This window comes from Coprinopsis cinerea, assembly GCF_000182895.1.
Source record: "Coprinopsis cinerea okayama7#130 chromosome 9 map unlocalized cont3.9, whole genome shotgun sequence".
Lineage (NCBI taxonomy): Eukaryota > Fungi > Basidiomycota > Agaricomycetes > Agaricales > Psathyrellaceae > Coprinopsis > Coprinopsis cinerea.
In genome coordinates this window covers 1077295-1102787 of record NW_003307536.1, presented here as the reverse complement: position 1 = coordinate 1102787, position 25493 = coordinate 1077295, and the positions used below count along the sequence as shown (strand labels likewise).

At 51.0% G+C, this 25493-nt stretch overlaps 9 protein-coding genes across 9 annotated transcripts; 6 read left to right on the top strand and 3 right to left on the bottom strand.

The window, feature by feature from the left end:
• Positions 1-72: 72 nt before the first annotated feature.
• On the top strand, positions 73-2275 carry CC1G_02541 (hypothetical protein; the record flags this gene model as incomplete). The annotated part of the gene is made up of 9 exons (XM_001832227.2): positions 73-403; positions 461-522; positions 574-663; positions 723-861; positions 924-1013; positions 1069-1373; positions 1549-1588; positions 1640-1696; positions 1905-2275. 9 exons carry the CDS (start codon positions 73-75, stop codon positions 2273-2275), a joined length of 1485 nt encoding a protein of 494 aa, XP_001832279.2.
• Positions 2276-2564: 289 nt separating this feature from the next.
• Positions 2565-3460, top strand: CC1G_15170 (hypothetical protein; the record flags this gene model as incomplete). Its single annotated transcript, XM_002910485.1, has 4 exons — positions 2565-2617; positions 2674-2800; positions 3045-3085; positions 3286-3460. The coding sequence occupies 4 exons, from the start codon at positions 2565-2567 to the stop codon at positions 3458-3460; spliced, it is 396 nt and encodes a 131-aa protein (XP_002910531.1).
• Positions 3461-3644: 184 nt separating this feature from the next.
• Positions 3645-6087, top strand: CC1G_02540 (cystathionine gamma-synthase). The gene is made up of 4 exons (XM_001832226.2): positions 3645-3893; positions 3959-4881; positions 4936-5292; positions 5347-6087. The coding sequence occupies exons 1-4, from the start codon at positions 3723-3725 to the stop codon at positions 5936-5938; spliced, it is 2043 nt and encodes a 680-aa protein (XP_001832278.1). The 5' UTR covers positions 3645-3722; the 3' UTR covers positions 5939-6087.
• Positions 6088-6641: 554 nt separating this feature from the next.
• On the top strand, positions 6642-8762 carry CC1G_02539 (calcium ion transporter; the record flags this gene model as incomplete). The annotated part of the gene is made up of 6 exons (XM_001832225.2): positions 6642-7432; positions 7507-7588; positions 7640-7746; positions 7798-7889; positions 7940-8622; positions 8677-8762. Exons 1-6 carry the CDS (start codon positions 6719-6721, stop codon positions 8760-8762), a joined length of 1764 nt encoding a protein of 587 aa, XP_001832277.2. The 5' UTR covers positions 6642-6718.
• A 1433-nt stretch (positions 8763-10195) lies between these two features.
• Positions 10196-11419, top strand: CC1G_02538 (hypothetical protein; the record flags this gene model as incomplete). Its single annotated transcript, XM_001832224.2, has 4 exons — positions 10196-10263; positions 10327-10676; positions 10739-10933; positions 10968-11419. The coding sequence occupies 4 exons, from the start codon at positions 10196-10198 to the stop codon at positions 11417-11419; spliced, it is 1065 nt and encodes a 354-aa protein (XP_001832276.2).
• Positions 11420-15197: 3778 nt separating this feature from the next.
• CC1G_15169 (fumarylacetoacetate hydrolase) lies at positions 15198-16139 on the top strand (the record flags this gene model as incomplete). The annotated part of the gene is made up of 3 exons (XM_002910484.1): positions 15198-15281; positions 15773-15815; positions 15964-16139. 3 exons carry the CDS (start codon positions 15198-15200, stop codon positions 16137-16139), a joined length of 303 nt encoding a protein of 100 aa, XP_002910530.1.
• Positions 16140-16946: 807 nt separating this feature from the next.
• CC1G_02537 (F xylanase) lies at positions 16947-19082 on the bottom strand (the record flags this gene model as incomplete). Its single annotated transcript, XM_001832223.2, has 13 exons — positions 16947-17036; positions 17090-17290; positions 17335-17464; positions 17515-17567; positions 17810-17872; positions 17933-17988; positions 18039-18128; positions 18191-18221; positions 18281-18324; positions 18378-18414; positions 18472-18666; positions 18917-18942; positions 19004-19082. 13 exons carry the CDS (start codon positions 19080-19082, stop codon positions 16947-16949), a joined length of 1095 nt encoding a protein of 364 aa, XP_001832275.2.
• A 409-nt stretch (positions 19083-19491) lies between these two features.
• Positions 19492-21568, bottom strand: CC1G_02536 (xylanaseF1; the record flags this gene model as incomplete). Its single annotated transcript, XM_001832222.2, has 14 exons — positions 19492-19581; positions 19636-19821; positions 19875-20004; positions 20059-20111; positions 20168-20228; positions 20282-20297; positions 20351-20411; positions 20464-20519; positions 20572-20661; positions 20965-21001; positions 21051-21234; positions 21286-21331; positions 21398-21404; positions 21461-21568. 14 exons carry the CDS (start codon positions 21566-21568, stop codon positions 19492-19494), a joined length of 1125 nt encoding a protein of 374 aa, XP_001832274.2.
• Positions 21569-23055: 1487 nt separating this feature from the next.
• Positions 23056-24841, bottom strand: CC1G_02535 (transcription initiation factor TFIIE alpha subunit; the record flags this gene model as incomplete). The annotated part of the gene is made up of 5 exons (XM_001832221.2): positions 23056-23174; positions 23243-24329; positions 24383-24524; positions 24576-24671; positions 24729-24841. 5 exons carry the CDS (start codon positions 24839-24841, stop codon positions 23056-23058), a joined length of 1557 nt encoding a protein of 518 aa, XP_001832273.2.
• Positions 24842-25493: the final 652 nt, after the last annotated feature.

Below are 25493 nucleotides of genomic sequence, written 5' to 3'. Positions count from 1 at the left end.
GTGGTCGCAGCGTGCAGGATGCGTGCCGCGCTGAGCGTCACTAGTTCTTAATGGGGAAAGAACGGATCAATGATGCCGGTCTGGGCGATCCCAGAGCCCGCGTCCATTGGCATCATCATCAGTTGGCATCGTCCCCTGTCGCTCGCTGGCCCAGTGCTTCCTCGACTTCTATTTGGGTCCAACCCCGTCGATGCTTCCATTGTGAAAAAACTCACCTTGTTCCTCAACATCGATGTTGATGAGCCTGGTTGGACCGCTATGTCACACAGCAAGAGACTCTCCCAATCGTTGAATGGCAGCTGGACACAGGATAGCGGTGGCGCTGTGGCCTCGAGTTTCATCGCTGGCTCGGACAGAGAGGCTGGGGAGTGGACGAAAGTATGGAAATCTGTGGTCGCTAGAGGTGCGTTGCTGTTGCTATGGGTCGCGTGAACCTAGGAGTCCGACTCATGGATATTAGACTTGATTGACTCGAGGATCGTAACTATTGGTGCTGAAACCAGTGTCGAGGAAGCCTGCGACGTAGGTATCTGTGAATGCAAATCTATGGTATTCGTCCTGAACCAAGATTAGCGCTTGCTATCGGAGGATATCCCCTGTTTGGTGATCAACAACACCCTTGAAGAAGCAGGAGGCCAGCAACGCTGGCTGGGCCTGTTCGACGTAAGTGGTCCCTACAGAGCTGAAACAACACACCGCTCACGCTAAAACGCCCGTTGCAGTTCGCTGATGTGAATGCCTTCCTTACCCTAGCTGCCACGAGACACACCTTTTCGTTGGACGGGTCAGACGGGGATCCTAGGCGAGACAAGATTATTGATGCTGCCAAAGCTGGTGTCGTCGCTGTTCATCTCGTTAGCAGTGAGTAACCACAGACTTTTCTCGTTATGGTCAATGTTAACGCGTTAATTTTGAATATATAGATCTTTCTGACAAGAATCCGCTGATATGTCTCGACTACGATGCCACTGTCGTCTCCCTACTGGAAGTCTTCTCCCGTGGTAACCATCGAGGTCAGTTTCAAGAAGCTACCGGTTCAAACGCATCATTGAGCGGCTACAAATCCAGTCCTGATACGAGGGAAAAGTGAGGACGTTGATTGTTTGGGAATAGTTTCGGATCGCGGGTTGTTGGCTTGGTTTGCCTCGTTTGCAAAGTCGACTCCGTCTTTCCGTGATTATCTCGCCAACCCCGCGCATTCTTTGTCACTCCCGTCCTTTAATGCCTATGGCTCCGTCGTCGCGACCACTTCTTCTGCCAGCACTCTCGATGCGATGAAACTGATGAGTGAGGAAGGGGTCAGCAGTGTCGCAGTTCTGGATGACGAGACGGGTGCGCTTTTGAGCACTGTCAGTGTCACGGATGTTGGCAAAGTACGTCGTGACCCCAATCTTACATCCCTCTCGTAACATTTGATGCGTATAGGTCGTAGTCCCGTCTCAGAGCAATCAAATCTTGAACACTCCACTTCATCAGTTCATCTCTCTTGTCAAGGTACAGTGTCCGGCCTGCTTCAATTTTCCGTTTTCGACTCATCTCTTCCGTTAGCACCCAGACGGCTCGACTGACGGAGTTGACAAGTATCCAGGTACGCATTGACGACCTTCCTTCCATAGTCTGATAGTTGATCTGTGCCCAGTGTACTCCGTGCTGCCCTCGAGCCAGCTCCGCTACACTATCGAGAAGATTCTAGCGAGTGAGTTGTCAACGTGACAAACATGTGGCAAAGTCTAACATATCCACAGCCAATGCCCATCGAGTATTTGTGGCGCGAGAGTCTACTCTTTCGTCTCCAGTATTGGGCCCCGCTGCGATTGGCAACCTATGCGGAATAGTGTCCATAGTAGACAGTAAGCGGCGTTTCCCATAACTAGCTGTCCTCAGCTTGTTGAAATTTCCCCTAGTCCTGGCCCATTTCGCAACCTTGGCCGGAATCACCAATGTTGACCCGACAGAAATGCAGCGTCATAGACGGATGTCTTCCTCTTCCTCGGGATCGAGGATCATGATGGATTCCATTGGCACTCGCTCCAGGTCTGGCAGCTTTTCTGCCACTGGGATACGTCGCAGTCCGAGCGTGATTGCTCTCAGTCCGTCAGGTATACCGCCTATGGATGGAAGTGCGAGCCCGATTGCTGGGCTGGATGGTTTGCCGATACCGATAGTCGTCCCTGAACGGAGAAAGAGCGTTCGGCTCCACAAGGTTGGGTCCAAGACGGCTTTGCAACCTGGTTCTGCTCCGGGCTCGTCGTCTGGTACCGGGGATGCGAATTGAGTTGGTGTGCTTTTTGTGACCGCTTCTCATCCTTCTTTATTCACCATTCCATTTCTACAAGTTTTACGTTTTTTCCAGCATCGCTTTCAGGGTCTGTCAACCTTGCTCCTACTCTACATGCATTTTACTTACAATGGGTCGTGCTGCATTGAATCCGTAGCGCCTTTTTCCCTTCATGAACTACAACTATGTACAATTGGGCAAATTGAAACTTCCTTCGTTTCGCACATGTTGATTGTTTCGGGTTTCCTCGCAACTTCGATGCAAGCGACAATCCGGTATTCAACCCATGGCCACGGCCCTGCACCATTCCATCCTGACTTCGGCTGGCAGCCCTGAAGAGTTTGCCGTACCCTGTTTCGTCGACCCTGGTGGCTGGCTTCATTGACAGCATGCAGGCACTCGCTTCGAACTCGCAACCGCAGGGCCCAACTTACTGCAACCTCGAGCTCGGACAATGTCCCGCTCGAGGTCAGCGTGATTATTCTGCTTTGTCAAGAATTGTCAGATACTTTCGCGAAACTGGTTAGTGCGGATGAGTGGTTAGGACGCCCTGTGGCAAAGAGCCCAACCTAACCCAGGAACTGCTGACATTGGCAACAGGCGGGAAACAAAACTCGTAAGGAAGCATAGCCATGCATCCAAATGCGTTCTTTGTGATTTGCGAGGGGGACTCACGTTCCTTCTTTTACTAACTGACAATTTGAATGTCACTAGGTTAGTAATTTGAATTAGTCTAATTTACCCGCGAGGGGTGTGGTAGTGACAGGAATTCGAATTTATCCGCGAAGGAGGAGATCTCGAGGAGACGTGACAGACCTGAAGACTTGGACTAATGTAAGAATATGCATTCAATCAGTGGTCATGAGGCCCACTCTAAGCCTTTTCGAAGTCTAGTTACGATCCCTTCTTTGGGTCTAGGTGCCCTTGTAACTAGCAGGGATTCTATTCGTCAGCTCAGGGCGTGACCCTACTCGCCTGTTTACTGTCCAATGGAAGGGTGATGATAGGGTCGGCCCCTATCGGAGCCCTGATCAAGGCGCCTATCGCGTTATCGGCCGTGATGACCCTGAGAAAACCAATCACTCGATCGGCCGGAGAGCCGTTGTTGGGTTTGGTTCCCTTTTGCTCAAAATTCTATTTACCCTTACTCCAACCAATCATGGACTACAAATCCTCGACTGATTCTGACTCGGAATTGTATTATCCTTTCCCTTCTTCTCCTTCTATTTCCCCGTTTGCTTTGATCCAATCCATACTATATCTGTCCCGTTTACTTGGACTGGATTTATAGTCTGAGTCTTACGACTTTGGGCTTTTGATTAACGCTTTGGTTTACTCCTTGTCCTGATTGGTTATTGGGAGGAAACGACGACGACCGGCGTCTCTCACTTGTGGTTGCGTTGACTTGATCATTCTCGATACTGGTCTTGGACGAGGAACCAGAATGAACGAATCAAGTCTAGGAAATTCAGTCCCTCCAGACACACCCCACGCGATCTCTGTCTCGTTACCGACATGGAGGGATAACGTCGGTTACGAAGAAGGCGAAAAGAGGGTGGTGGAGAAGATGGTCACAGGCTACCCTCGCTTCTTCATCCACCTGAGTGTACAAAAGGTGCGTGGCTAGCACACTGAGCGACCGTATTCACTGGCTGATTGTCTGCGGCACCGTCTCAACAGCTCGCTGCGATCTGCGAACACAAATACGCCGTCGGCAACGAACGATGCATGTTGTTCCCCTCGAAAAAAGTCGCAGAGCAGTGTAGGAGTTTTATCCAGCGCCGATCTGGCGTCCTCGGCAAACCCGTCTCTGCACGTATCGTCGACCTCCTCATCTGTCCCGACGAACCCCAGCCCCAGCCACAATCCAACGGCACTACCAACGGCACCGGTACCACCACCACCACCGAAGCCAATGGAAAACCATGCTCGGAAAGCATCGCGAACACCTGTGCTGAACTCCATATCGTTTTGTTCCCCGGCGACGCGTTCAGTGTTGCAAAGGAGTTCTGGCAGCATGCCGGACTGGGCATCTCAAGTCGGTTTGCGGAGAAGTGCTTGTCGTTGTTGCCCAAGGAGGATAGGAACAGGACAGTGAAGGCGGTTGAGAGGCCTGTTTCGCCCGTGCAGAGGAGAGGGTTCCCAGCTGGGAGGGGGTTCAACAAGCATTACTCGGCTGTGAAGAAGGGTGCGCAGGGTGTGTCCTCTACGTCTCCCAGGTCGCCCACGTTCCCGCCGATCTCGCCTACTACGACCAATGGAAATGGAGCGGTTCCAGCCAACAATTGTGGATGTGGCGACGAAGATGAAGCGATGGATTCTGTCTACCTCGAAGAACGCTACGGCCGCAACCTCCCTCTCTCCGCCGCCTCGTTCGCCAAGCGCGCCCTCCGCCGCCGTGTTGCTGGTGTCTTGCTATGCGATGTGCCGGATTGTCAGGGTACGGCTGGCCAGGAGGATCTGGTTGTTGGTCCGAGTACGAGAGGTGTGAAGGACGTTTCCGAGAACGATGTGTACCTCTATCCGAGCGGGATGACGGCGATTTGGAGTGCTCACCAGGTTGCGCTGGGGGCCTTGGGGGAGGCGAAGAGTGTGTGCTTTGGGTGCGTCCTTTCCCTCTACGGATTTGCCTCGTGCTGATGACCCATGTGATGCAGGTTCCCTTACACCGACACCCTCAAGATCCTGCAAAAGTGGGGACCGGGATGCCACTTCCTCGGTCACGGGCTCGACAGCGACATTGACAAATTGGAAAAGATTTTGGAATCCGAATCCCAGGCTCACCCCGGTACCCGCCCCATCCTCGCTCTGTTCACCGAGTTCCCATCCAACCCGCTCCTCCGCTCTGCCGACCTCCCTCGTCTTCGTAGATTGGCCGACAAATATGATTTCTTGATCATCATTGATGAGACGATTGGGAATCTGGTGAATGTGACGGTTATGCAGTATGCGGATGTGGTGGTTAGTAGTTTGACAAAGGTGTTTAGTGGGGCTTCGAATGTTATGGGTGGGAGGTGCGTGTTTTTTTCTCTATCGGTTTTATGGCTGGAATACTTATTCGCTTTTAGTCTTATTCTGAACCCCAAGGGGCGACAATACAAATCGTTGAAGGAGGCAATCACCAAGACGTATGAAGACACCTACTTTGACGAGGACGCCATCTACATGGAACGCAACTCTCGGGATTTCAAGAAACGGATCCAGACGATCAACCAGAACGCCGAAGCGATTTGTGATTTCTTGTACACCCGGTCTCTCAAGGGCGGGTCTACAAACCCTAATACGGCGATTAAAGAAGTGTTTTACCCCAAGTACACCACGCCGGAGCATTACGACCATTGTCGTGTTACGTCGGCGCAATCTGAGGACGGGAAGGCTGGAGGATATGGAGGGTTGTTCTCGTTGACTTTTACCTCCCTTGAAGCCTCAAAGCTGTTCTTCGATACGCTGCCGTGTTTCAAGGGTCCGAGTCTTGGAACGAACTTTACGTTGGCTTGCCCCTTTACGATCTTGGCGCATTACGGGGAGTTGGAGTGGGCGGCGGAGTTTGGGGTTGAGGAGGGCTTGGTGAGGGTTAGCGTTGGATTGGAGGAGACGGGGAAGTTGTTGGAGTCGTTTGAGCTTGCTGTGAAAGCTGCGGAGGGTGTTGTGAAGGCCTAGGCCTAAGGACGATTGGTGCGATTATTGTTTTCCGTTTCTCTCTTTTTTTATTATTTGCGAGTTCCTCCAACAGGACATCTCTATTCTGTATCAACACGCATTACTCACTTGTATCCAACTACATAGCATGCATGTATCGTCATTCAATATCCTATCTGTATCGTCCGCATTCGATGACGCTGGGCCACCCGGTCTCATTCGCGTGTCTATGATGGTCCGCCGGCTATCAAGTATGTTCTCATCATGCATCATTGAAATCGGCTCTCTTGATACCCTGGGCAGGGATGAGCTGAGCTGGCAGGGTCTTGGGGTGGATGAATTGCTTTGTCGTCATTCTTGAGGTGAGTTTCTTGCAATTGAGCAGATGCCAGAGAACCAAGAATGGAGAGGGCTGTGTCGGCCGTGAAGGGCACATGATGTCGACTTACGCCAATGCCAAGACGCGCTTGGTCTGGGGATTTCCACAGCTGTTGAGGTTTGTCTGTATCACTCTCTGACAGCCGCTCAGCCAACCGGCGGCTCGAGTAATGAGATTCGATTAGCTTTTGAGGTTATATTCATGGTTTGTGGAGAATATTGAGAAAACGAGTCAAGGGAGGGCCAGGGACCTAATTTGATATGGAGTTGATTTGCCAAGAACAATTGTGGGGATATAAGAAGCGGTAACTTGGCGAACGTTCAGGCTTTCTTTCTGCCCCCAGCACAGCACTCGCTCTCAGCGCCCCGAGGACGTTTACGGTTTTTATCCATCGCTTACAACGAAAAAGTTTTTGCACTTGAATGGTGGACTCTTCTCCCTCTTCATCGTCCGACAATGCCCAGCCCCCTGCAGCACGACGCGCGACGCGCTCCATTGCCATTAACGATGACGACGACGAACCCCCTAGTAGTAGGCCAAACCAAAATGGGCACCCTCAAATGACTACCGGTTCCGCATCCTCCTCCAGTTTTCCTCAAGTCAAGTCTCGGGACACTCTCCATCCAACCCTAGACGTCAAGCCCAACGACGACGAGGAAAAGGCCACCGTTGTCCGCGATACCAAGGATCTCAATGACGTCTACCACCGTGCTGAGACTGCTACCACTCTCGACGTCAATACAGAAGCTTTTCCTGTACCTTCGTTTGTTTCCCCAAAACCGTGGTACAAGCGCTTCCAGCTCTCCAAAAAGTCCAAACTCCGCACCCTGTTCACCCCCGCCCATGACCCTGGCCCACGCCCGACGTACATGCAGTCTTTCAAGGCTGCCCTCTTCTACAGCTGGCTCAACCTCTTGTTACTCTTCATCCCCGTCTCCTGGGCCCTGTTTTACACCGAGCAAAGCGCCACCCTCACGTTCGTGTTCTCGTGTCTCGCTATCATCCCGCTCGCCGCGCTTCTTGGCCTTGGAACCGAGCAGATTGCGCTTAGGACCAGTCAGAGCGTCGGAGGACTCTTGAATGCTACGCTTGGAAATGTCGTCGAAATGATTATTGGTGCTATTGCCTTGAGCAAGGTGAGCGGTTCTTTCCATTGTTATCTCTGACTTACCCCTGTCCTTGCGCTTGGCACTAATGAGATGACATACAGTGTGAACTGGAGCTTGTGCAGGGTTCCCTTCTTGGTGGTCAATTGAGTAATCTTCTCTTGGTTCTTGGGTGTGCTTTCGTTGGTGAGCTTTACTTTTTTGGTATTGTTATTCGCGACTAATCAATGGTTGCAGTTGGTGGATTCCGCTTCCAGCATTCCGAGTTTCAGGCTATGGTCGCGCAGTTGAACTCTTCCCTCTTGATCGTGTCCGTTATCTCGTTCTTCATTCCCACTGCCTTCGTATGTCCACATTCAATGTTTATCTAATTATCCTGCTGACATCTTCCGTAGCATACCTACCTCGAGAGTCGCTTGGCCGAGGGCACAGAACTACCCTTCCTCCTTCGAGTGAGCCATGGTAGTGCGGTCATCCTTCTGATCTTGTAAGTCGCTCCACCATCCTTCCACGCCGCTCTGACTTAGCCATTTTTAGGTACTTCGCCTACCTGTTCTTCCAGTTCTACTCCCACAACCACCTGTTCGTCGACATGGACATTCCTTCGACCTACAGCTCCGATTCGTCGAAGAGCACTTCCCGCCAGTCAATCCACAGCGGCCGAGTTGCCACTCGGGGATCGACGCCCATGCTAGGCGTCCCCAGCAATCCAGACAACCTCTTCGCCTCGCGCGTCTCCCTCGCCTCGGCTCTCGAAACCCGGACCAACAGCTCGGACGACTCGCACCACGAAACGCTCAAGCTCAACTTGCCCTCTGCGTTGCTGTTGTTGGGCAGCGTAACGGCGCTCGTTTACCTCACCGCCGAGCACCTCGTCGACTCACTCCAAGGTTTGCTGGACGACAACCCCTCCATCTCCAAAAAGTGGATTACCCTCATCGTCATTCCTGTCGTCGGCAACGCAGCTGAATACGCTACCGCCGTCCTGGTCGCTCGTAAAGGAAAATTCAACCTCTCCATGAGCGTCGCAGTGGGTAGTTGTATCCAGATCGCCTTCTTCGTGATCCCCATTTTGGTGATTGTATCCTGGGGTTTGGGCAAGCCGTTGACCTTGCTGTTCGACCCCCTCGAGACGTTTGCCCTGTTCTTCTCGGTGCTCGTGGTCAAGTTTACCGTTGAAGATGGCAAGAGTCATTGGTTGAATGGGTTGGCGCTTATTTGTGAGTTGTCTTCTTTCTGCTTTCGGATGATGGTAAACTGATGAAATGTTGTAGCCGTGTATACCCTATTCGCGGTCGCGTTCTGGGGATTCCCTGATACACCCCGTCTCATCCAAGGTCAACCCATTATCTGTCGTTAGTCGCTATCATCAAGTCCATTTGCCACCTAGTGCATGCTATCTGTACATACATTCCTCTGGCCAAGGACCTTTTTTCCCTGCTTACTGTTGTACAGGACGCTCTGCTTTTTATTCAACCCCTTCGATTAACTAACCAGGCTTGTTATGATCCTCATGTACATTCATGTCCTACTTACGCGTTATACGTGCTTTTGATGTTTTCTTGTTCAAGTTGGTTTGGTGTGGGATTTGGGCTTGTTGTTGGAGTAGCAAGAGGTGGCAGTCGTGGTTGTGCGTGACGTAGTAATTGTGTTTCTGTCGAAGCAAGAAGTTTCTCGTACATTACGCTGTACTTGTATCGTATCGTACTGAATGAACCGAACTCTCTTTGCTCGCAGTCGACGTTACCATCTATTAATCACGATTGAAACTGGATCTACCTCGATGCGACCTGCGAACAGGTCAAAGAGTTCCAAAAATTAGCCAGAAACCACAAGGGTACTGGCATTAGGCAAACACCTCGACAACGCAGCTCGTACCCTGTCCCCGCAGCTTCCTTGACGGATAGCTCCCCTGTCTGGTACAATTGAGAAAGAGCCCGCGAAATCTCTGTGGCGTCTCCAAGAGACACAATCGAAAAGGACGATCAAAGTGCCTTTTCCAAGCACAGAAACCTCTTAGTGGAGCCCCCCGCCACACCACCCACGATGTGTACCCGATTTGTTCAGCGGGTTCACTATCCGAGCATTGGGATACACTTGCTAGATGTGAACGAGGCATAGTCTCGATGTCCGTCTGCACATTGCGTTACGGATCGGTATTCTGACTACGCAAGTCGCCCTTCCTACAAGTACGCCAAATACCAAGGAATAGTGACCATCGAAGAACCCAGGGTCACATATTTCGAGGAGTGGTATCGTCGCGATTTCAACTTGCGCGCAGCTGGAGACTATCGTCGAGAAAGTGAAGTGACAAGGGCGGTGTGATGCACCACTACCCACAATGGCAGCGCAGAGCAAAATGTAGCCATCCGAATTGATCCACGTACGGATGTACGCAGATATTGGATCACCGCACCCCGCTTCGTTGTATCACCCTTTTTCTGCTCTACGCCACCTTTGCAACCCGCAAGATCTGAACAAGGGTGGTTCTCGAGCCTGGTCTGGCAGGAGAGTTTTTTAATGTAGAGGCCAGTCACCCGAGTGAACTGGAGGTGGGAGCGGGGCGGGAGGCGTGCTGAGACGCCTGGCGTTGTTCGAGGATGTTCGTGGATGAAGAATAAACCTAGACGGCTGGAGCTTGAAAAAAGGTTTGGGGCGTTTGAAGCGGAGATCAAGTTAGTGATGTCGCATATAGGGGTTAATTCCACGAGCGCCCGTGGATCTCGAGTGGCTGAATTAGGCACTATTCCTTCGATCTTACCGGTTTGTATGTGTCTTTAACCGCTGAAGAAGATGTCTACGGTACTTCAGACCTCTGAGTCCTGGCCAGGACTTGAAGGCGTAAAGCGACTTTTCATTTTGTGAGTGGCACCCCACTCATCGTACGAACGACCCGCGTCTGACCTTCCAAATACACCGTTCAGTGGCGACTCCTACTGCTCCGTCTTCAAAACTCCAACAAACTTCTCTCAGGAAATCAGCCCCAGCGCCGACAACCCATTCTACACCCCCTACCCTGGTCGAACCTATGCAGGGGAGGGGCAACCCAACTGGGTGGGACATTTTATCACAAAGTACGCACCAGGTCCACGGTACGACCCCTCGAAGAAAAGGCAGAGCAAAGACTATAAGAAAGATCCGCTTTTGGTGTATAACTATGCCAGTGGAGGCGACCGGGTCGCCGGTGTTGCGTACCAAGTCCAGAAGCTTTTCTTACCCCACGTGGGCGCCAAACCGCGCTGGGCACCTTGGGATGAGCGGAATAGCTTGTTTAGTGAGTGTTGTATTCGGTGGTCGTTTCCATCACGCATGGCTAACGAAATTGGGGCTTTTAAGCGATGTTTGTGGGCATTAATGACTGTGCATCGTTTTTCTACCCATCGGGGCTTCAGCAGTCGGAAGGACAACCCAACGTGGATCCAGTTGCTGCACGGGTAGACCAATTCATGGAACTTCAGGAGGAACTGTACGCCGCTGGTGCTCGGAACTTTGTTTTCTTCGATCTTCCTCCGATTGACCAGTCTCCCGCACGTACGTCTACTATGCTTACTCATTTCACTTACAGTAGGTCTGATAACAGCTCCCACCGTTTATGAAGTTGCATCCTCTAAAGATCTGGACCCAAACCACATCAGTCCGTACCAGAAATGGAATCAGATCCTCCTCGGGCGCCTCGAGACGTTCAAATCCAGTCACCCCGACGCTACCGTCTTCCTCTTCTCGACACACCAGGTTTTCAGCGACCTCCTCCAGAACTTGGAGAAATACGGTTTTCCAACGGAAGATAGACATCGCAAAGGCGGCTCGGTGTGGGTGGACCATCTCCATCCGACGAGCCGAGTACACGATATCATTGCTCGTTCGTTGGCGGAATTTTTGAACGGCGTTGGAGGCGTGGGAGGAAGGGATGCAGAAGAGTCCTTGGAAAGTGAAAAAGTAAAGAAGGAGAGAAGTGGAGTGAGCAAGTTCTTTCGTTCGGCCTCGTTGAAGATGGGTCTGGGCGGTAAGGACTCGTAGCGCAGAAAAGATATTGGGCCGTACTCTAAATATGTAGGATACATTACACTACTCTCTTTCCTTGGATGTCAAATGATACGTCAATATGATAATCGTCAGTTCTAATTGGGTCAGGCCGTTTCAAGGAGCATAGGAAGGCGGCGGAGGGTGGTGGGCACGGACCTGCTGGAACTTCTTGCGATTGACACTGTCCTCGAAGTGAACAGCAGGAATCGGTGAGTATCGAGTCTGTTCATGGGAATGTCCATAGGGTCCCCGAGGCGCGTTCCAGGGGAACGCAGTAGGTGCCAACGTCTCAGGGACAAAAGGGGAAATGCGGTAGGTAGGTCGTGAGCGTGCTGGATTCAGACGCAATGAGTGCCGCTGCTCCCGGGTTGTTGATTTAAACGCCCGCCCCTTTCGGAAAAGGAAGCACAGGACCACGAAGAGCGTGAGTGACGCTGCGATGGGTACCGCTACCACTAGACGCATCTTCGAGCCGTCGTTTTCGCTTCGAACGAGAGAGTTTGCGGCTGCGAGGGGAGATTCAGACCCTGGGATATCGGAGTCAATGGAGGGTATAAAGCTGACTTGGTCGACGTAGAATGCCCTTCGGTTAGGTGAAATGACCGCAAGTCTGAACTCATGGTCTCCATCTGGCAAGGGACCTGATCTACGTAGCTAGATCCTGTGCCTTCCAGGGCTACCGCTGGGTCGTGCACCTATTGTCTTGTCGTCCAAGGTACATTCCCAGTGAACGTCGGCATCCTGGTCTTGCACTGTACCCAAGAGCTCGACCTCAGAACCTTTGTATCAATCCTGTCAGAAACTGAGGAAGAAAGGAGACCATAAAGGTGGACAAACACACCTCTGAATTTGAAGGTCAAGTTCGCATTCCCCGTCGCCACATGCACTTGGGAGTCCAACCAAGGGGTTTCCTCGTCTATTTGTTTCTCGTAGAGCCTGTCTGGATCTCCCAAGATCCTTCGTACGCAATTTCAGGGGAGGAATTGTTCAGGTGGACCCAACATTCTTCGGTCGGCGTGTCAGCCATCGGTTTGGAGGGAGAGGAGAGGAGGGTGGGCCTCTTTGACAGCAGTGGAGGCGACTTCTATGATTCCATCTCACTGGTCTGAGCACGTCTGTTGCAGCCGTTGCCCAGAGTAGGGCGATCAAATCCCTGTTCAACAACCTTCACATCGAGATGTTGATGCGAGTGTTTACGAACGTTCTTTTCTGAAAAAAATAGGGGCCTGATCTTCGCGACATCTCTGGTGGCCAAGGAGTGAGCGCATGCATAACGAGAAGCGATCTTCTATGCTTAATTCGCCTCTTCGGAGATCCTTATCAGCAGCCTCGTTGCGGCAAGGACACGGTGTATTTCTAAGTTGTTGAGCTACACGCTGTTGAACAAGTGATTCCTGTCTTCCACACCGTCGTCCCCCTTGTTAGCCCCGGTCCAGACAAAGATCAAATGGGGAAGAAAAAAAATCCTCGTCGGGAAGAGCGTAACCCCCAGTCTCCATTTTGCGAGTCTTTACGTAAGTAAAGCGAGTTTTTTTAGGGCGAGAATTCTGCTCAAGGGCGTAACCTGCAATATCCATTTGGAAGGTGTTGTTCCGTGATCGGTTTCTCCGGAGCGACTACGGGGCGAATACATGAGTAGTCGGGGGAGGCAGTAGGGTCGTCAATACGAAAAGAGCCTAATGCTTTCCACAGGAAGTGATTATATGCACAATTGAGATAGCGGAGGATTTCCTCGTCGAGGCGGTTGATGGGCTTGTCTCTGGATCGAACCTTTGAGGTGTGAGACGCGCGCCAGATTACTTGTTGATGTTTGCCAACGTCCTCTGCACTGCCACTGCCGACTTCCCCTGACTTCCCTTTGCTCACCCCGGGAACACCGATGTCCTGCCATTGCTCTCCGACTGCTCTTTTTTTGTCTGGCTCTGCTGAGCACTTGAGTAGCACAATGTCTTCCTCTACATGAACGCAGACCGGAAATCCTGACATAAGAATCGTATGTAATCTCTTTAGGTAACGTTTCGAACGGGAACGAGCGCGAGCCCGCCGCAGGCGGGCGCCAGCGAGTTGCTCAATCCTTCGCGAAGCGACCCACTCGAAGCAAAGTACATGGAGCATGGAGAGCCCTATAACCCGGTAACCGCACACACGTGCGAGCACGAGCACGCCGCCTTAATTCCTAACTTGTCAACCGCAAAGACATTTTAGAGTGATTCCATATATGTCCCATGGCGAAGCAAAGAAGGCAAGGCAACTACCGGACACGCGCGCGAGCGCGAGCACGCCGCAGGCGTGCGCCAGCGAGTGCATGACCTAACAATGACATACATACTTCGTACGGTCGGCGGGAACGTCGTGGATGAAATTCCAATTTCCTGCGCGAGCCACCGAAAGTGGCTCTGCGTCGTCGATCAAAAATGGCTGAGGCCCCTATTTCTCCCCTGTCTCGAGTGTTCTGGAGGGCTTAAAGCTTTGACCCACTCAACGACATGGTACATCCTGGGGAACACCCTTATCTGTCCTTTTTATCTCGATGCATAGACTCATTTCGAAGGGGAAGTCGTAAATATTTAAATAAGCAAGGCTAGCTTGACCAGCCCTAAAGCAAGATAGCCACGCTGCTATGATATCCTATTTAGCACGGCTTCAGGTGGCAGAGGGCTGTTTCAATCTGTAGAATTGAGTTCAGAATTCGTATTCGCACAATCGGTCTGTCGTCATCCCGTCGTGATGCCAAGTTCGTGTGGTTCTGGACAAGACACATCCTCGAGTTCCACTGTCCTAAGTAATTCTAAATTTCATTTCAAAGACCAGGTAAACACAGTGGCATCGAGGCTCAGTTCGAGCATTTGGGAGGGATGCTGACAACTCCAGTCAATGGCAGTATGATATTGACATTGTCTAGAAAGTAGTACACGGCCAAAGGGAGCCTATGGTTAGGTACGGATAGGTGATAAGCCGAAATTTACAAGGCGCATTTATGGGCGCATTTGAGTATTTTAGTCACTCGGGAGTCGGAGAATGAAAGCCTCCTGTTGAGGCGCCCATGGTCTTTGAAGGACTGAACCTTGATCCCTTCTGATAATCTGATTTACGGTAGTTACTATTCACGCTGTCGTGAAGCTCCCTTTTTTTCTTATCCTTACATCTGGGAATGCGTCACAAATGGACCGTAACACAAGTAATAACTCACCATTGGAGTCCCCAGCTGAAATTGTGTTCTCGAGATGTATGCTGCAAAAGAGAATCAATGTCCAACGTCACTTATGATTTCCTCCCCAGTCTTTTGAGGCGTTCGCGGTGACTTCCGGATACTTCAAGCAATATATGTGGTCGCACTTCGTACCCACTGATAGATAGGGACTTGAGGACATTTTCGGTCGAGACTCGACTAAGCAAAGCCGCCCAAGGTTGCCCGCGTGGGAATTTTATCCAGGACGTTCCCGCCGACGATACCTACTCAACATAGTCTCAACGAAGCGACCCTAAAAGAGAAAGTAAAGACTCGCACTCGCCGTGCCCGTGGCATCGGCCTTTTCACAAGTAATTCAATTTCTGCTCGATCAAGCGCTCACCAGCGTCCTCCGGCGCCAATCTCTTTGGGAACTTTAGGGCAGGTCGAATCTTCCGTCCATCAGTGTTCTTTGCCTTGTGACGCGCAGAACCGCTCCAGCCATGTGCATCCTAACGTACACATTTAAGCCAGCACAATTGTGATGCCATACTGTCTAAGTACTCTCACCAGGTGGCTCAGTTCCAAGCTGTTCTTAATACCATGAGCACTTTCCTCCAAACTGGAAAAAAGGTGAGCGAACCAAGAGCGAACTTTTACGAGTCCGTTAGGAGTCGTTTCTATGCGGTCAGTTTTTGTGAGACTTCATTTGGGCCCGTGGGAGAGTGGATGGACAGGTGTCAAAGGGCTTCTTTCATTTAATTACGTGTTCATTTGACATCGTTCTGAGTGTTTAGTCTCGTTTCAACGTAGATCTGTCAGAGAATTGATTGACAGGTGTTAAGTGTATGACGCAATTAATGGTGGTCAGTCCCCTTCGATTAGCACATTTTATGACATCATGCCTGTGGTCCCAGTTCCGTTTCTGAGAGGCCATGTTGAGCATTGATGCCATCAAAGCACTCGGGATCTTCCTTACAAACCTGATGGCTGTTGGTTCAATCCCGGGTGGCACCATTTATTTTAATGGTGTACGATAATTTGTAAATTGTTGCTGGTTCATTGTTCAATCCCTGTTAGTACCATTTGTTTCCAAGAATATATGACTTGTTACAGGAGTTGTATCTTGATTTATAGCATATTGTTAAATAAATTGTAAGAAATTACAATAATTGTAGTGTAAAACATGGGGCCCTGGGTGCGAGCGCGAGCGCACCGGAGGTGTGCGCCAGCGAGCACCATCAATATTGCACCTCCCATTGACGGACTCGTAACCTGCCAGGAGCATGCGAGTTGGCCCACAGATCAAGTATTGATAGTAATTAGTTGCTTTCCAAGTTGCTGACGGTCGACAAGATCGTGGCGATAGGCCGAAACTACGTCGCACATGCCAACGAGCTTAACAACGCAGTTCCCAAAGCACCTTTCTTCTTCCTCAAGCCCACTTCAAGCTATCTGCCCTCGGGAGGGAAGGTCGAAATACCACAAGGAGTTGTTGCACATCACGAAGGCAAGTCCAATTATGCTCTTCATTCAGTTCATTGATTGAATGTTCACCCTGGTGTAAAGTTGAGCTCGGCGTCGTCATCGGGAAGTGGGGAAGGGACATCCAACAATCCGACGCAGACGACTATGTCGCGGGCTACACGTTAGCAGTCGATATGACAGCGAGGAACCTCCAAGATCAAGTCAAGAGAATGGGTTTACCTTGGTCAGCCGCCAAAGGTTTCGATACCTTCACTCCAATTGGGCAAGTGATTGTCGACGTCGGTTCTGAAGAGTCCGCGTCTGTGATTAACATACGTCACCCGTCTGAAGGTCGTTCATCCCCAAGGCAGAAATCGCCGACCCTGACAACCTCAGAATCTCGCTCAAGGCAAGTCCTATGGAAGAAGTCACGTACCAATAGATTGTAACCTTCCCACCAGATCAATGGCGAGACGAAACAAGATGGAAGCACTTCCGATATGATCTTCAAGATTCCCCGGTTGCTGAAGGACATTTCTGCTATCATGACGCTGGAGGTCTGTCACCATTGCCTTGACTCCGACCCTCTCTGATATCGTAGCATGCACTGCCAAGGAGGGGGATGTAGTTTTGACAGGGACCCCGTCTGGTGTTGGGCCTGTTGTCCCCGGAGACTCCGTGGAATGCTCACTTGCCGGAGCAGACGGAAGGCTGGTATCGACACTAAAGTTTACAGCAACTCAAAGGGAAGGGGGATACAGGTTCAAAGAGGACTGAAGCTGCGTCTGCGAGAAGGTCGATTGAGGATCCACATAATATAATGTACATTTCTGGTGGTTAGAGCATCAAGCCAACTTACGATGAACGCCGTTGGAAGCGTTAGAGTTAGAGCATGTTGATTATGGCAGTATATGCCGCCTTGGGACGGAACTGGCCATCGAATAACAAGGGGTTTGTGTTAGACCTCCAGGAGTTCTGGTACCAAAGTCAGTACACGATGCGAGGGACCCAAAGACGGGATCGCTTACCGCATCGCTAACGCCCCAGACAGTGATACCGATGCACAGAGGGGTGTTGAGGCAAGCACGGACAACGGTGGTGTAGTCGTTGGCGGAAGCTTGTTGGATATCCAATTCGGTAATGGCAACTTCTTTGATGCCAACAGTCCTGGCCAGAGCGTTCAGGGCGGCTTGTGCCCCTCCAGAACCTCCCGCCTTTGGTTGAAAGGGCTGTCAGTCTTCAAGTAGGGTTTACAGTGGCAGATTCCACGTACTCCGAGATGCATCTGTGTACCCATGCCGTCGACGGTTCCGGGATTCGCTTGGTTAACCCGGTTGACGAGGTTGACCATCCCTCGGACCTTAGCATTGTCCGAGTCGAGGTTGTAGTCGTTGATGTAGAGACTTTGGGAAAGACACTTAATAAACTGTTTGGCCAGTAAGACGAAACATACACTGCTTTAGGATCTGCTTTGCGAGCGGCCTGGAAGGCGACAGCAACGAAGCTCTGTGCGCGGGTTAGTGCTTATAGATCCGGTTCCGGGCACAAGCCCACTTACTTCTCCCATAACCCGAGAGAAGACGCTCTGGCGCAAGGAACCGTCTTCATTGAAGATTTCACTTTCGACCGAGTCAGTCAATATTCTTGATTCGCAACAACGCGAACGAGGCTCACTTGATGACATCCCACTGGATAGTATTGGGATGGAGTCAGTGATGGGAGCGGGTGTTATTGTGTGTATTGCTTACAGCGTATAGTTTTCCAGCATAGCGGCCAGCGAGGTTGGAGATGTGATTCTCAATGACCGTAGTCTAAGAAATGTACAGGTCAATGATGAACAGGAGGTAATTGAGATCATGTTCAATACGCACTAAAGTCGCCCTATCGTTGATGTTGTTGACCCATCCAGGAAGTTGGGAGTGCCACACTGGGATGGAGTGAGACGTTGTCGAAGGAAACTCTCAGAAATAGACGAACCCAAGGTGTGTCCTCTGATCAATTTACCATTCTCGACCGCCCAGTTGACGAGTCGATCCGCGTTTCCGTAATTGAAGCTTCCTCTGTTTGCTGAATAATCCCAAGGATAGTCAACGGACGTGATGGAATACGGCGAACCCCGCGCGACTTACGCTCAGTAGCATCCCACTTCATCGAATTTTCCTACAGGCATTAGGTCAGAAGAATCGCTCTATCTATCGGACCAACTCGAGCCAACATACAGGAGTGACTTGGCCGAAGTCCTTCTTGAGAACATCGACATTGGCTGACAGGGAGGGTTTGTAAGAGCTTCATTAGAGGTTTGAGGCATCTAATCACCGGCGATGTTGAGAGTGTTGGGGTCAGCGCAAGCTCCCTAAGGACAATGGATGTAAGGATAAGGTTATAAATCGGATCGTTCGAAGCCACGTACGAAGTATAACTTCCCCTTCGCGCCGAATTTATCCTGCAAGCCCCCTGCGCTGGCCGACGGTTTGGGCGGCCCTGTAGCTGGCGGCTGAGTCGTAATCGGAGGTAAGGTTGTGATTGGGGGCTGCGTTGTTACAGGAGGGGGTTGAGTCGTAACGGGAGGCTGGGGCTGGGTGACTGGAGGTTGTGCGGTCCCCGGCTGGCATCTGCAGCACAGTTAAAGCATGTCGACTATTCTAGCGCACGAGATACGCACTGTGAATACCAATCGTTCAGCTTGACGCATGTGTAACCCGAATCACCTAAAGACAAGGTTTGGTATCGAATTCTTCAGTTACTAAATAGTAAAGGCCGGGAAAGCCTACATTGAGTCTATAAGTTGTTGGAACGCCAAGGCTTCAACATCAGCGCCGTGTTACTTGGCGACGGAGAGATTTCCAAAAACGTACACTTCCAGTATACCCATTGCCTCCACCTACGGACAAGACTTCTCAGACCCAGTATCGGAGAGCTGCTGGTGCCCAAAATGGACTTACATTGACCATAAGGACCTACGGCAGACGCTCTGAGTGCGTTGGAGACGGCGAAAGCGACAAGAGCTAAGAGTTTCTGCATACTGGGATGGGTCTGCCAAGTTTCCTGAGAACTCTTGGGTTGCTTTATACCCCGCCTTGGCACTCTACCCCACCGACTTTAGCGACACTAGTCCGATGTTTATGCTTATCTTTGAAACGCGGAGATTTGGGAAGTCAGAAAAACCGATCTCTCTCACCAGATACAGTTTCGAGCATGCTCAGTGCTTCTTCAGAATTCAATACTGGACCGATGATAGGCTTTAGCTGCAATAGCGTTCACGTGAGAATCCCGAGTCTCGACGGTCCTATGTCTCATCCTATTTCAGATTTTACTTGTCAGTGTCAGGCCGTTTTCCGACAAGACCGAGGAATTCAGCGGGAGTTTATGGTGGTACAATCGGCATTCATGTAAGATATAACACATATTGATCCTGTTATACAAGATGTGTTTACAGCATTTGGGAAACGGCGTTGTAGGCGGCCTTCGGTTGGTAGTTGCGGTCGAAGAGCAAGGGGTTGGTGCTGGATCGCCACGAGTTCTTTGGGAAAAATGATTAGCTTCTGCCTTGGAATTCAGACAGGGAGAAACCTACGGCATCGCTGACACCCCAAACGGTAATACCGATACACAGGGGGGTGTTGAGGCAAGCACGGACAACGGTGGTGTAATCGTTGGCGGAAGCTTGTTGAATATCCAATTCCGTAATAGCGACTTCCTTAATACCAACGGTCCTGGCCAGAGCGTTAAGGGCAGCTTGGGCACCACCAGATCCACCTGGCTGTTTACAAGGCGTTAGTAATTTAAAAATCTCAAGTAAAAGCATAGACTCACTCCAAGATGCATTTGAGTACCCATTCCATCGACGGTTCCAGGGTTGGCTTGGTTGACCCGGTTGACGAGGTTGACCATTCCTCGGACCTTAGCATTGTCCGAATCAAGGTTGTAGTCGTTAATGTACAAGCTATGCAAGAGTACGTCACGGATTGTCAGAGCTCTGAAACGAACGGCGACTTACACAGATTTGGGGTCAGCACGGCGGGCAGCTTGGAAGGCAAGGGTGACGAAGGACTGTTCCAAGACAAGTGAGAACATGAGGTAGAATATATAGGTGATGAAAGACAGACCTCTCCCATGACGCGAGAGAAGACGCTCTGTCGCAAAGAGCCATCCTCGTTGAAGATTTCGCTGGCTATAGTCAGAATCTTGTGGACATACACACAATGTTCAGCAATACTCACTTGATGACGTCCCAAGCTTGAAACCGCCCCGTTAGTCTCTGAGTAATCCTAAGCTAGAGGAACACTTACCGAGAAGCTTCCCGGCATAGCGACCAGCGACAGCGGCGATGTGTTGTTCAATGACTTGAGTCTGTAAGGGTTCGGTGAATATTACCGTCAACTGGATACTGCAATAGACAGACCAATGTGTTCCTGTCGTTGATGCTGTTGACCCATTGTGGAAGCTGAGAGTGCCAGACTGCAACGGCCTTGAGCCCGATTTCCGTAATGAGGTATCTGAACACTCTTACCGAGGGTGTGTCCACGAATCAATTTTCCGTTGGTGACGGCCCAGTCGACGAGACGGTCGGCATTGCCCCAGTTAAAGTTGCCTCGACTGGCTGAAAGAAACGTCAGTTCAGCGTCCTGGACAAAACCGGACATTGCTTACGTTGAAGTGACTCCCACTGGTCATCGAAGGAGGAGGAACATTGAGGATCCAGATTTAAACGCGCATGTAGTCAATGATCACCTTCATGGAGTTTTCCTATCGAAGAAGCTATTTCAGATCTCATCCTTGCATCACAAAAGAGAACTGCCTTACGGGAGTAACTTGACCGAATTCTCGCTGGAGAACGGCGACGTTGGCTGGGTACATTATTCATGTAAGAGTGGGATCGAAGTCGATATTGAAATGGCATTACCCGCGATGTTGAGGGTGTTCGGGTCAGCGCAAGCACCCTGAAACCATGATCAGACATAGTTGTGACCACACGAGCCTTGTGCTCACGAAGTATTGCTTGCCCCTAGCGACAATCTTGGCATGAAGACTGCCTGGTGCGGCGCTACCACTTGGAGCAGGTGGGTTAGTGGTGGCAGGTGGTTGTGTAGTAGCAGGTGGTTGAGTTGTGGCGGGCGGCTGGGTGGTAGCAGGAGGCTGGGTGGTGACAGGGGGGGCAGCCCCAGGTTGGCATCTTTGAGAGGTCATCAGTAAAGAAAGGCGGATATATCACCGGTACACCTACTGAGAATACCAGTCATTCAGCTTGACGCAAGAGTAACCACTCTGGCCTGGAAGGTGGTAGAAACAAATATTAATTCTATTGCCCCGGATAAAGTGACGAGGCATCTACTGACAAGTGGTCTGAGGGACGTATGTTAGTGTAAAGGCGTTAGCCAGTCAATAGGGCGAGGACATACGTTTCCGTTATAGCCGTTACCACCACATTGACCCCAAGGGCCAACGGTATTCTGGGCGTTAACAGCAGCGATGGCAAGAGCGACTATGGAGAGAAGTTTGACCGACATGTTGAGCAGGGGATCCTCGAGCGTTCAACAGAAAGCCTCGGCGCTGCTCTTTATAGGCGCCAGTCGAATAATCCGAACATGTTGCCGCGTGCCTTGTTAACGGGGTATTCCACGTGCGGCAATGTTCCCAAAACAATCGAAACGACCCATCTGCTCCCACATGTGTGCACCAAGCGGGATTTTCTCGCATAAGAGATCTGAAAAGCGTGGCTGGGACGACAATCAGCTCGCCAACTTGATACACTGAGTACAGGTCGGGTACAGACGAATATGGCAAGGTAATCACCTGGAGAACATGGATTTAGGAATAGTTTCCGAAGGAAGGCTTCTCGTAGCCTTTTGGGTCCGCTTCTTCGAGATTCTGGGGGAGGCCCGTGGCTGACCGTTAAGATCTACCCAGATCGTCCGGGGGCCTTCGTGAGCGGAATTTTGAACAGGTGACCACCGCCCAGCATTCCTTGACATAGTGATTCCACTTCGACTCGAAGAGTGTACCTTCCGTGGTTGAGCCTGGGGTGTGTAAAATGCGTGTCTTCCAGCTTTTGCGAGTATACCTTGATTCCGAAGAATTGGCGTATAGGCACCAAGCCCATCGAACGGGAATCAGGCCGGCCTCCGGTCAGACCATCTGTGAAACATACCAGGGGCTGAGATGCGGAGAGGTGGTGGGACATAGTAGCTCGTCCAGCTCACTCGATACTACTATCTGCGGGTGAACCAATAAGGGTGACATTGACAATTGGTAACAGACTCACCATGCTGGGGAATTTCATTAAAGGAGTCCCATAGCCTCCATAACCCCGGACAGAGGAATACCGCGCTGAAAAAGGGACTTTTGACGTTTCCAAAAATGTGGACCATGTTCCCCTGTAGCCCCAACAAGCAGAGCTGGGGTTTCAATTCAATCTTCAGGAATGCAGGAACCAATGCCCTGTCGTCATAGGAAAAGTATAAAAACTGCACAATACCATGAAGCAGGCTTGCTTCTCTGTCAGGTTTCGCTTCGGAAGAATTGCTGTCTAGTCGCAGTCGACGGCTGAAGAATTAACGGGAAGAATCGAGTATTCCATTCCATCCGTGGCTAATCTCCAAAGAGAAGTACAATTGTCCCCACGTTCCCCCAAGCACGGGCCCTCTTGCTTCGACATCCTAAAGGACCATGAAGATCAGCGGAAGTGGAGAGGAGAACATACTGTTCTTCAACTGCACGGCCCGCCAGAAGGAATTGCGAGGGACAGCGGTCCGACGTTCTGCGATACACCACAACCATCGCGGCTATCCGTCAAGACCGAAGGGTCCCGCATCCATAAGCCAGACTTCAGCGACCAGAAAAAAAGCCATCCGAGCATGTCCATCATCTCCAAAACGTCAGCGACGCCCTCGATGGTCACTACAAGGGCAAACGAAGTCCATAGGCGGGCAACACGATAGGAAGAAAACCGGAGCGGATGGAAGTGTTTGGGAAAAGGTGGTTGATCGTCGAAAAGTCACATTTGCAAGTGCGGGTTCTCTTCCAGAATCTGATAGAATGCCGTGTATTCCTCCGGAGTCATCAGCTCGTGATCTGCTTCAGTCACCTGAGACAGCGGTTTTGCCTCGCCATTAACTATTGATGGAGGAAAAGAAGGAAAAAGGTCATAAGCACGTCTTTTCGCCGAAGTGATAGGTACTTACCATAGACAATCGGATCACCTCCCGCCCCGCTATCTCCTGGGTGGTAACTGATGTCCATTGCAGTGCTCTCTTCAGTGATGCTGGCCTCAACAAAGCTCGGCACACTCTCGGTCTTGGGTATCTTTGGCGTCTTCGAGCCTCCTCCGATATCCTCTGCAGACCTGGACCGCTTCCTGTAATCGTTCAACGAGTCGAGGTATTCGATTGCAGGTTTTCGGTCTTCTTCTTCGTCTCCATATTCAGAAGCTACCGCAGGTGCCGGGGTGGGTGCAACTGAGACCGTGCTTGAAGCGGGTGTCGAAGCGGCAGCGAGGCTGGCATAGTACCTGTCGAGGACGTCCACATTGATGTCGACTTTACTATCCACGTTGCTGTCGGCTGGTCCGGTGTTCAGTGTCATCGATGTCGACGAGGAGACAGAGCGTTGGTGTGATCTACTCGAGCTCGCGCCGATGACACCGAGGCCTTTCAAACTCTCATCGCCAAGCAACGTCTGCGCCTGAGCAGCCGCTATCCTAGCCGACTCTTTCACGCCCAACGCCGTCAGGTCGCCCGTGATTGTACTCTTCAAATGCCACGCCGGTAACGCATTCTGAACACGCTTTTGCTCCGCCTCCTTCTCGCGTTCCTTGCGTCTCCTTTCTTCGTCTTCTCCATCCCCTTCCTGAACCATGACGATACCGATACCATCGTCCACCCTGCCAGAAGACCCTGCTCCAGCAACTTTCAATCCATGACCCGCAGAGCTGCCCCCGCCTGAAGCCCCATCGGTGCCTCCATTCATCTGTTGTCGCTGAGCCGCCTCGGCTGCTACATGCGTCTTGACCCAGGTGGCAACATCGAACTTGGGAAGCTTCATCGCCTCACTCTTTTGCAAGCCTTCGCGGATGAAGCGCATCTGGTGGTTGAAGCGCATCATGCGATCCTTGCTGCCCTGGACGCTGGCTGAGTTCTCGTTGTCGACCAATTCATGATGGCAAATGTCGCAGGCGAAGATGCCCCGACTGAAGTCCATCAACTTGTCGGCCTCCAGTGGGGTGAAAGATTGCTTGCACTGAGGGCAGATGTAACCCTTGTTGTCGATTTCCTGTTATTTACGATCAGCCATGAACGCAATAGAAAGAGGCACATTCTTCTTACGTTCCGCAGCTTGTGGTCAATCTTGTGACGCATTTTGGCGATGCGCCACTTGACGACATTGCAAAAGTGCTCATAGTCGATGTAGTAGTACTGCTTTCCGACTGAACGCTGGGCTCCTTCCTTGAGCTCGTTTTGCCGATACCTGCAACGGGGTTTGAACAACTGTCATATTGGTGGGACACGGTTAACGTACACCTTCACCAGACAATCGTTTGACAACACAGCGATGACCTTGTTCAGCTCTTTAGGCTGCAAGCCCATTCGACCAGCGAGATCATCATCTTTGAGACTAGTCGAATGAGTGAAAAGGTTAGCAAAGCAAGGTTGAAAAGAATACAGAACGTACACCGGGTGTCTTGCCAATTGATCCATGATAATGATATACTTGGGCTCATAGAAGGCCCTTGAAACATGCTGCACCAGCAGCCGTAGTGTTTCTTGTTCCTCCTTGGTAGACATGGCTGGGGTATTCCGACTTGATCTGCCTTGAGCTTTCCAGGTCACCGCTGCGAGCCAGACGCTCGTGAAAGAAAAGAATTTAGTTGTATTTCAAGCAGAAACCCAATATGCGATACTGTGAGCCGTGTATGTAGAATGGTGCAGTGCAGGGACCGATGGTGGACGTCGTCGACAAAAGAAAAAAGGTCGGCCAGTCAAGTCGCTGTGGTACATTCCTTGTGGCTATACAATCGTGGGAATTGACGCAAATTCCCAACAACAGCCGACAACGTGAGTCGCTCGCCGCGGCGGGTTTCTTCTTCGTATCTTCATCACCCGGGTTTCGACTTCAGACGACTCAAAGGCAACGATGGCGCCCCTTTCCCTACGAAACACGGCAGAAGAATATCTTTCGACGGCATATCTACCCCCGCTGTGATATACAGAGTCACATCTGACGTTGGATTACTGCGCTCTTTTCTTTGTGACAATAGCAGTATTATTGTCCCCTGTTGCTCGCCGCCGGATGGGATAACGAATCCTCGTTGTCCAGGAACAAGGGTCATATAAGTCATCTGCTCCAAGGCGGTCCCTTTGCAATCCATAAATCTCAGAATTCGCCACTCAAAGGCTCGGCTTTCTGCTTTCGTCAGTCTTGGTTCAGCATACTGCC

What these genes read in the sequence shown, in the direction of transcription:
- CC1G_02540 (XM_001832226.2), top strand. Translation starts at nt 3,723, where the DNA reads ATGAACGAATCAAGTCTAGGAAATTCAGTCCCTCCAGACACACCCCAC. An exon ending in GCGAAGAGTGTGTGCTTTGG is followed by an intron (nt 4,882 to 4,935) that starts GTGCGTCCTTTC and finishes CATGTGATGCAG; the next exon opens with GTTCCCTTACACCGACACCC. An exon ending in TCGAATGTTATGGGTGGGAG is followed by an intron (nt 5,293 to 5,346) that starts GTGCGTGTTTTT and finishes ATTCGCTTTTAG; the next exon opens with TCTTATTCTGAACCCCAAGG.